Source organism: Vigna unguiculata, chromosome 3 (assembly GCF_037176805.1).
Source record: "Vigna unguiculata cultivar grain cowpea cultivar isolate G323 ecotype 2 chromosome 3, ASM3717680v1, whole genome shotgun sequence".
NCBI classification, from domain to species: Eukaryota; Viridiplantae; Streptophyta; class Magnoliopsida; order Fabales; family Fabaceae; genus Vigna; species Vigna unguiculata.
The window spans coordinates 16444035-16454970 of NC_140794.1; the positions used below are offsets into that span (position 1 = coordinate 16444035).

Consider the following 10936-nt stretch of genomic DNA (forward strand, 5'->3'; position numbering starts at 1 on the left):
AAAACAAAAGTAGATATATAATTAATTTAAGAACAAAACTTACAAACGAAAAAAATCATATTTAACCAAAATGTATGCTACTTGTGTACCACTATTCCCTGTTCATTATAGGATTATGTATCCACATACACCGAAAATGGGAGTGAGATTCATGCTAGTATATTCATGAAAGATACTGCGACATACCCAATAATTAGAACTGTCAAAATGGATTAGAATCTGTGGACCAATTTGACCCATCATGAGTTCAAATCGGGTTAAAAAAAATTTCAAGAACTCGGCTCACCAAGAACTCGGCTCACCCGAATTGAACTAGTGATGAGTCAAGTTGGCTCACCAATCCACAAATAAAGGATCGCACAAGTGTTTTATATTATGTTGGACTTTGCATTCGGGTTGAGTTGAGTTGTTTATAATTTGTTATTAGATAATAATTCGTATTTTTGTGATTTTGGTTTGTATTTGGAGTTTGACATCATTTTGGATTGTATTCAAGTTAATTTAAATTTTAATCAGAATTATAGTTTAGTATTTTAATGACCAAAGAAAAGAATTGTTTTTTTTAATTAAGTGAGCCAATGATTAGACTTATTTAACCCACCAACCCATGATGGACAAGGTCAGGTTCAATTTTTTTGGCCCACTAATAAATGACTCGGGTTGGATTGGCCTACTAAGTGGTCAACCTGTGATGGACCAGGTCGGACTAGGCCGAGTGACACATTTTGATAGCTCTACCAATAATGTAGTTGTATTGTTTTGGCACATTGTCCCATTTAGTTGTTCATTCTTTGTGCCACTTATTAAATAAATGACAATTTCAATCTTTGAAAGTCTATAATGCTATTATGTTAGATATATTAGATATAATCTTTTGTTTTTCTATTATTATTTATTTTCTACCATTATTTGTAATTTAGGCTTAGTTCATAATTTTCTTTATTATAAATATAGTACCCTATGTGTATTTTCTACACCAGGGTGATTAATCTCATATAGTTTTTGATTATATATTTAACATGATATCTAGAGCATAAGGTTTTTTGAAATAATGTTGTCGCCCCTGCTCATTCAAACCATCACTGCCATTGCCTATTGTCATTATCGTCGAAGCATCAGTTTCGACTGACAACTATACGGTTCAACTCGTCTTGGACAGGCGACCACATTGTCGTCGAGATCGTCACGATCGGAGTCTAGATGCACTCCCATGCGTCAATCAAAGATATAAACCTAATAAAGAAAATTATAAATTATCAATAATTTAAATTACCATTTCAAATGAGCTCCAATTACGCTCACATCCCAAAGAACTACAAGTCAAAGTTAGAATTCAAATAGCAAATCTTTTCAACTCTGAAATTCCATCCACAAACATCTCCCACCATTTCCCAAGATTTAATGCTTTCTGGCATTCCTTTTCATCTTCCATTCCAAAAAGTCCTCTAGCAAAATGAAATTCAACAATTTGCAAAATATGGGACTAATCTTCTCATGCATATATACAATCCTTCTTTCACCTCTCCATCATCACATTTAATGTTAGGTTCATAATGGAAGTTGAGGTTGAGAAAATAAGCAGCTGCATGCAAAGAACTATGAAGTTGATTATCTCATCGAGCATCAATTATTCTCCAAACCTCTTCATGACTACATTCAATACCAACCCAATTAATTTCACACATAAGTAATTAAACTTTGAATGAGTAAAAGTTTGAAATTTTAACTCTTAATATTTTTAAAATTAAACCAAATCTTCTCTTGCATAGTCCATCTCTTCATAAATGAAACCCATGGCAGGTTTGACATTTGAGTCCACCAATCTTAAGACCAATATAAGAGGGGCAGTAGCTTTCAAGCATGTGGAGACATTCTTCCAAAACTAGTTGTTTAATACCACACGTTCTACTCTTCTCCCTTCTTGTGAAGTTCCAAACTTGCTTGTCTTCCACTCCTCAAAACTAAACATGGTCAACAATGATGTCTTCAATTCATGAAGACAAGAGCAAGAGTCAAATAAGTTGTGGCAAATCTAGTTACACTTGGTCTTATCAAGTCTCTACCTTTAATGAACTTTTTCAACAAGAAAATCAATATTGTTCTTCCATAAATGTAAACGGTAATCTTTCTTCCCTTCTTGATCGTCAATTTATGGACCTTCAAATTCTTTTCAAAATCTTCAAATATATGTAGTGTGAAACACATGGAGTCCAATACAATTTTTTTCCTTTTTTGCATCAACATATTTCCTACTACCTTGAAATTTGTAGCATTATTAGTGATACCTTGAACTACATTTTCTTCTCCAACAAACTCAACATCGCCATCTAACATCTTGAATACTTTATCAGTTGTTTTTGAAATGTCTAAGGTGTCAAATGAATAAAGAAAAATCATCCCTTTAGGACTTCACGAGGAAGTTGCAAATAGAATGCCTTTTTTTTCGTCCAACAATCAGACATAACAGTACAACCAATTCTTTTTCACACCTAATATTCTTCAAGGATTACATATGTTTTGTTCACAGCTTGTTTTAAAAGCTTCTATCTAATATCATGATAAGATGGTGGTTTGTAGCCAACTCCACATTTACCAATCATTTCACACATCTTTGCAAATGCTGGATTTCTAATTACATTAAAAGGAATGACACTGGTATAAAAGACTTCAGCAACATGAGCATCAACTTCTTTGAATCCTTTTTTTATCATTTGATTTATAGTTGCTTGGGTTCCCCCTACTGATAGTGGCAACTGTTTGTTTTCCTTTAAAACCAAACAACGTATGTCCTCCTTCAACACTCCCACTTTCTTCATCGTCTTCATCAATGATATTTCTTCTCTTTAATGAAGTGTGCTTAACTTCTGCAACTATCTTTATTATCAAATTTTTAATTTCTTCTGAAACAGAGGCACAAGGTTTAGAATCCTCCATAGTTCAAGCAAGATGATGTTTGAATCTAAATATTCCTCCACTCACAATCTTTGAGCAATAGTTACATTTAACCTTTCTACCATTGTCACTAATATCCAACCTGTGTTTCCATCCAATATCAGACCAGTTTCCCATAGCATTTTTATTTCTACTCTTAACAGATGAGAATGCACTTAGATTAGTATCCATTGAATTTGATGCATTTCCAGATATAATGGTCTAAGTTTTTCACTACAAATTAACAAATAAAAACATTATTCACTAGTGTAGTGTATTGTGTTCAAATAAAATTTGTAAAAAATAAAATACTGAACAATGCGATGGGGAGTAAGTAAAATAAAGTTCACTTACACACAATGCAAATAGAGGATCATCAACTCTTGAACTAGTGAGAGTGTGCAAAACAGAGGGTTGCGACGCTCGTAAACTCGACAACAGGATGATAGTCGACAACAAGCGTGAGCGCCATAGAGTAAGACGCGAGGGCCACACGACCAAGGACGACCGTAGGATGGTGGTCGACGAAGACGCAACCAACAAAAACGAACAACGTGAAGGATACGCAAGAGGGTGATGTAGTGGATTCAAAGCAGCTATGAAGAACGAAAAAGAAAGAGTCTGATATTGAAAGAAGGGAGCCCTAATCTAGAAACTCGTGAGTTCGGACCATCTTTGCGATTCCAGGTCTAAGTCCACCGATTCTACTTGAAAACTGAGTTTACTTGCAAGTTAACTCGCAAGGCATGACCATAAATTCATCCAAGTTAAAGAGTCAACTCGCGAGTTTGATAACCATGGACTTAAATCATAATTTTACATGTTTTGGATCAAAACAACAATAAATAGTTAAATTTAAGATATGATATGTAAGTCGTCAAAGGATTGAAAATTTGAAGAACTTATTTGGAATTTTCTTAGCATCAAGAACTAGAGTGACAAAAACAAATAATAAATAAATAAATAAATACAAATATACACCTGATATTTAGACTGTATCTGTCTTCGTTAGGTACAAGGTTGGGGAGAGAAGAGAAACCTGAATACACATATATGTCCAACCATTGAAGATTCACAAGTTTCTAGCTCTAGATATTTTGGATCCATGTCATCTACTAGCAGCTTGCACAAAGCTTAAGAAAGAAGACCGTATCAGGTGCATATCACGCCTCAGCTTCGAAACAAGTGAACAACCTGATAATAATATACTGCTGATAATCAGCCTGTTTTCTGTTAGCTTTAAATATGTAGAAATATATATATGGGAGAAAACTATCTTAGACTTACCTATTTATTAGCAACGAAAAACTCTCCTCAATTACAATCTCCGAGCAAATAAACTGATTTGTTAGATTAAACTAAGAAGTAGTACCTAACACTAATGGTAATGCCGACAGTTATTATCAACATAAAGATTACTTTGGAACTGTATGAACTGTGTAATGGAAGATTTTAAGAGAAAATACATTTTCTCGTAAAACAGAGAAGCTTCCGTACAGGGGCCAATATCTAAAAAAGAGATTTAAGATCACGACTATGGTTGCATGTTAAATTAAATGCAAAGAAAGTATCATACACCTTGCATGTCTAAGTGGTGAAAAGGGCATCCCCCTATGGCTGAACTTTTCTACATCCGCCACTAAAGATTTGCTGCTCTCCGAAAATCGGTGCCTGATTGGGAAGCACTAAGCTTGTGCAATGTTGTAACACAGCTGTAGAAAGAATGCACAGTATCAAAAGGAATAAGACTCTAAGACAACTTGCATCAATCAACTATGTAACTTGATATGGAAATAAATGAAGTATATAGAAGAATAGTGTCCAGTAGCTGTAATTATGAACTTACTAGTTATTATATCAGCCAATTGGTTTCATACCAGGAAAACATCACGTTATGGTTGTCTTGATTATCACACGAGAACATGATTATTGATGTGCAAGTCCCAAAAGCTCAGGATTTACATCATAGAAAATCCACTGTCTTGAGACTAAGATTGCATCAATTATATAATAACACATCAAATTCCTTTCAATGATGCCATTGAACACTCGTATAAAATGAAGGAATCTAGACAGTAAACCACATGCGAAAAACATGCTTTCCCACTCAACTCTGTACAGAAGGAACTGTTATGTCAATAGTCCCGGAAATTAGGCCCCTCCTCATCATATCATCATGAAGTGTCAGAGCTTCATTGATGTCGCCTAGTTCATGATACTTTCTCAATAGATAAATGCAGAGAACTTGATCAGGAATAATACCTTTGCTGAGCATCTCATCTAGGAAGGACTTTGCCTGTTGTACTTGACCATAACGAGAAAACCCCCAAATAAGTGAAGTATAAGCATGCAGGTCTAGCACCATACCTATTTCAACCATTTTATTTCGCAAATTCAAAGCTTCTTCGGGATTTCCATGCTTCATATTCGCATCAATCAAACAAGTGTAAACTAATTTATCTGGACTGATTCCCTTATCGAGCATCTCATTGAACAAATCCTTGGCTTCTTCAACACAATCACTTTTACAGAGACCATCAATCAGTGATGTATAAATCATAATGTTAGGTTGCAAACCCGTTAAAGTCATTTGCTCAAAGTAATTAAGAGCCTGTTGAACTAAACCTTTTTTGCATAAACCATCAATTAGTACACCATATGTTACCACTGTAGTCTTAATACCTAATTCTAGCATCTTCTTGAATAGATTAACAGCCTCTGTGGTTTTCCCAACCTTAAAATATGCATCCATAAGGGTTGTATATATATAACTATTTGCTGTCAGACCATAATCCATCATTTCGAGAATTACAGCCTCAGAATCTTGTATATTATTTTGTTTGCAAAGGCCCCATATTTTAGTTCCATACAACAACACATCTGGTTTGAGGTTTTTCTTGTTCATTTCCTCTAAGATATACATGGCATTATCCATCATAGCGGCCTTGATATATCCATGAAAAAGGGAAGTATAAATCTGCTGATTAAGAGTCCATCCAGCTTTCAACAATGCCCCAAATAATTCTTCTGCTTCTCTCATTCTTCCATCTTCACAAAGACCATCAAGTAATGCAGTGTAGGTGACAATATTTAAGTTAACCCCAGCCTGCTGCATCTCACTTGCCAATTTAAACGCTTCATTGAGATTGCCTATTTTACAATTTGCATCAATCAGAGAGGTATATGTAAACTCATTGGGTCGAAGACCCACCCGTATCATGTCAACAAAAAATTTATTTGCTTCCAGTATCATGCCTGCTTTGCAAAATGCATCAATTAGTGTACTATAAGTCACAACATTTGGCTGCAATTGTCTTTGCTTCATCTCATGCAGATAGTTAAAAGCTTGAGGAATTCTTTCAAATCTACAAAAACAATTAATAAGAGAATTGTATGTTATCACATCTGGTTCACATCCTGCATCTTTCATTTCCTCTAATACAATAACTGCTTTGGTTAATAACCCTACCTTTCCATAACCATCAATGAGAGAATTATAAGTGACAATGTCCGGCACAAGACCTAAACATTTCATTTCTTCAAACAAACTACCTGCAATTTCCAAGTCCCCTTCTCTGGCCAAACAGCCTATCACTGTATTATACGTAAAAACCGAAGGCTCGAGGCCAGCCGCAACCATGTCCTTGAAAAAACTTAATGCCAGATTCCCTTTGTCTGATTTTGAAAGCCTGTGAAGAAGCTCATTACAAGACCTCACTTTTGGTAGAACCTTAAACTTGTTCATCTTCCAAAAGCATTGCCTAGCCTCGTCAAGCATCCTTAAATCCACTAAAACACTGAACAAAGTATCAAACACTCCAAACCCAGGCCTACAAACATTCCTTGTAGACCACAACATATCAAAGAAGTCAACCCCAGGAAACTCCCTCCCCAACAAAATCCATTCCCTAATTACATTTCTGGCATCAAGATAAAACCTCCCACAAAACAAAATGTGACCCAAAACGCAATAAGACTCAGCGGCATGGCGAAACCCGGCTCGAGACCCTGCCTCCTTGAAGAACTTAAGGGCCGATTTTGGGTCCCCTTTCAGCTTCACCAAAACCATAGACACCCAAATGGGTGCCAGTGCCGAATCAAACATGTGGGGACCGTCCTGTTGCAAGAAACTACGCATTGATTCGGAAGCAATGTCATCAAATGAAGATTTAGAGACAAATGGGCATCTCATAACACACAGAAAGCTGGTGAACCAAATCATAGGGCGAGAAAAAATTGAATTTTCAGAGGAGGGGAATGAAGGACTGGAGAAAAGAGGAAAAGGGTTTTGAAGGGACGAGGAATAGAAAGAGCTTACTCGCAGTGAGGCCTTGCCACCAATGTTGCGCACAAAAAGCAACATGTTTAGTGAAAACAACTTCAACTGGATTTTGATCCTTCATATTGGGGATTGATGTTGAAAAAATACGAAGGGTTTCATTGCTAGTATTGATGGAACAAGAATGAATGAAATAACGATATTAGGGTTTATGGGAGATACGGTCATTCGTTCTGTTCTGTTTAGTTTCATAGTCAATTTTATTTTACTTTATTTTTTTCTATAAAATAAACGTGTGAAATTAACTTTGAGTAAATCTCCGTGCTAATACTTTAAATTGTGAGACTATGTTAGTAGTTTTTGGAATTAAAAAATGTCATGATAAAATTGTTATAAAATAAAGCTAATAATAAAAAAGAATAGAAAGAATAATAGATAATAAGAGAATAAAGAACCATTTTTTGTCTGTAACTACTGATACAACATATACAATATGTAATTTACGAAGAAACAAATTAATTAGTTAATATAAATATTTACATAAAGAGTAATAAATCATATGAGTATCAATCATATCAATCATAATCATAAGAATAACTATATCAAATCAATGGGCAACATTAATTCATAACATCCCCCTGAATGATGTCCATTGACAAGAGTATGTACCTCATTAAAACCTGACTAGAAGAAACCTTTGGGATAAGAAAACCTAAGGAATAAAAGTACTACATTTTGTATTCTTTAATACAATATTGTTTATCAAATATTTTATTTCTTCCTCCTCTCATGTAAACTTACATCATTAAGGTGACGAAGTCCAAACTTATGAATCATTTGCTCAAAAGTTCTTCTTGGCAAAGACTTTATAAATAGACCTGTCATATTTTCACATTGAATGAATTTTTGGATATCTATATTATCCTTTCAATTGAACAATACACTATTGTCTTCATATATGGTTGTTGATTCTATCTTTGTCAGAGATAGTCACAAGTTTCTTGCACATGTTCAATTATAGACTTTAACTAAACATATTCACAACTTTTCTTGTAATTTTGTATGATTAGACGATGTTACTACTATGGTATGTTTCATATACCATCATGAAACCATTGTGCTACCACATGTGAACAAACATCTTGTTTGTGATCAACCATTGTGACAATATGAGAATATGTAAAATAACATGTATATACATAACCCATTAGGTATGATTCTGAATCATTTGGATAAAATAAGCTCATATTCGTAGTTCCCTTAAAGTAACGAAGTATATGTTTTACTCCAATCCATTTTCTTCTTGTAGTTGAAGAACTATGTCTTGCTTAAAAAATTTACAGCAAATGTAATATTAGGTTGAGTATAATTAGCTAGATACATTAGTGTTTCTATGGCACTAAGATATGGTGCTTCTGGACCAAGAAGATCTTCATTATTTTCTTAAGGTCTAAGAAGAGCATTTATCAACATGTAACGACCTCATAACTATTATAGTGCATAATGAATGTTATTTGTCCATTTAGAATATTTTACGCACCTTAATTATATATGCCTCCTGATGTATAAAAAACACCTTTGTTTAAATACTCAATTTGTAATCTCAAACAAAAAATTTGCCTTTTCAAGATCCTTCATCTCAAATTCTTTTTTTAAGCAATCAATTGTCTTTGTGAGTTCATTAGGAGTTCTAACGATGTTTATGTGATTTACATAAACAATAATTATGACAAATTCATTTTTGGATCTTTTCATATAAATACAAGAATACATAGGATCATTTCTATATCCTTCTTTTAATAAGTACTCAATAAGACGGTTATGTCACACATGTCTTGATTACTTTAATCAATAAAAGGGTTTGCTCAATTTTATTGAATAACCCTATTTAAAATTTGCATTGTTGGGCAAATAAAACCCTTTAAGGATTTTTCTTATAAATATGATTCTCAAGAGAATCGTACAAATAAGCTGTAACATCATCCATTAGATGTAAATGCAAACTTTATTGTACAACTAGGATAATCAAATATTGCAATGTTGTTGCATCCAATACCATAAAATGTCTTTTCACAAATCAATATAAGGTTTTGTGAAAAAGCTTGAGCAACCAATTGTGCTTTGTATATAATAATTTCATCATTCTTAATTTGATTTTTGTGCAAAAATCCATATGTACCTAATGGGTTTCACACCTTCAGGTGTGTGAACCATAGGTCCAAAAAACCTTTCGTTTAGCAAGCAAATCTAATTATGCTTATTTGCATATTTTCATTTTGGCCAATCATTTCTTTGTCGACAATCTTCAATGATAATTGATTATTGATCCTCATTGTCATTCCTAACATGCATTGCTATATTATATGTAAAATTTTCGTCAATGTTGACTTCATTTTGGTTCCATATTATATGATTCATGACCTAATTTATTGAGATCTCATCATATTTTGAACAATTTCAGGTACCTAAGGTTCTTCTAGAACTAAATCATTAATTATGTCAAATGAATCTTTTGGGATTTCAACCTTTTAGATATGGTCATCTTGCATTTTAGATCTCTTTCTCATTCAAGAGTTTTTATCTTTGGAACCAATAGGCCTACCATACTTCAAACATGTCTTTGGAACTAACAAGCCTACCACGTTTCAGACGTGTTATGAATTAATATCAAATATACTCAAAGCATTAGCAGTTGATATATATTATTTGATTACCCTTTTTTTCAATAAGAACATTTGGTAATTGATTGACTAATTTTGTAAATGAATTATCCTTTGAACTTCTAGTTCACATTCTTTTGTACGAGGATCAAGATAAGATAATGATAATTCATTCCAACCAATATTCTTTTCCAATTGTTTTCTTTCTCCTCCTAGTGTTAGAAAAACTTATTCATCAAAGTGACAGTCGAAAAATCGAACTATAAATAGGTCGAAATATTGGTAGTTCAAGATATTTTATTATTGAGGAAGAATCATATCAAACATATATTCTCAATTGTCTTTGAGGACCCATCATAGTCCTTTTTGGTGGGGAAAACATATACACCACACCCCAAAAATTCTTACATGAGAATATTAGATCATTGACAAAAAACCAACTGCATAATAAAGTATTTTTTATAACTTATTGGTTTGATGCAAATCAATAATGCAACATGCAAAATTGCATATCCCCAAGTAGCCATTAGAATATTAGCTCTCATAAGTAATGGTCTTGCAACCAACTTTTAGAAGTTTTAGTAATGATTTCGCGAGCCTATTTTGAGTATGAACATGTGTTACTGGATGCTCAACTTCAATTCCAATTGATATACAATATTCATGAAAGACATGAGATTTAATTTCACCAGTATTATCAAAATAGTTTTTCTTAATCAGATAATCTAGGAAGTGAGCTCTTAACTGTACTAATAACTTTGCAAATACTTGATTATGAGTTGATAATAAACAAATATGTGACCATCTAGTTAATGCATCAAATAAAACCATGAAATATAGAAATGATCCACATGGTGGGTGTATTGGACCACAAATATCACCCTATATTTGTTGAAAATGAGATTGACTCATTTCTAATTTTTCTGGTGATGGTCTTATTATCAACTTCTATGAACATATAGTACATGAGAACTTATTGGTCTGAAGAATTTTCTTGACTCTTAAGTGGGTGTCCACATGAGTTTTTTTTCAACCTTTTTTTTTTCTTTCGCATCATAATAGATCC

The 10936-nt window shown here is 33.5% G+C and overlaps 1 protein-coding gene and 1 pseudogene across 3 annotated transcripts; both read right to left on the reverse strand.

The window, feature by feature from the left end:
• Positions 1–996: 996 nt before the first annotated feature.
• On the reverse strand, positions 997–3740 carry LOC146887528 (uncharacterized; annotated as a pseudogene).
• Positions 3741–3867: 127 nt separating this feature from the next.
• Positions 3868–7438, reverse strand: EMB2794 (Tetratricopeptide repeat (TPR)-like superfamily protein). Of its 3 annotated transcripts, none has more exons than XM_028060027.1 (3): positions 4778–7438; positions 4510–4643; positions 3868–4125 (listed from the first exon to the last, which is right to left on the reverse strand). In XM_028060027.1, the coding sequence occupies exon 1, from the start codon at positions 7292–7294 to the stop codon at positions 5039–5041; it is 2256 nt and encodes a 751-aa protein (XP_027915828.1). In that variant the 5' UTR covers positions 7295–7438; the 3' UTR covers positions 3868–4125; positions 4510–4643; positions 4778–5038. The 3 variants fall into 3 exon arrangements, with proteins under 3 accessions (XP_027915828.1, XP_085526894.1, XP_027915827.1); XM_085670768.1 differs by having other exon boundaries at positions 4219–4643; XM_028060026.1 differs by having other exon boundaries at positions 3868–4643.
• Positions 7439–10936: the final 3498 nt, after the last annotated feature.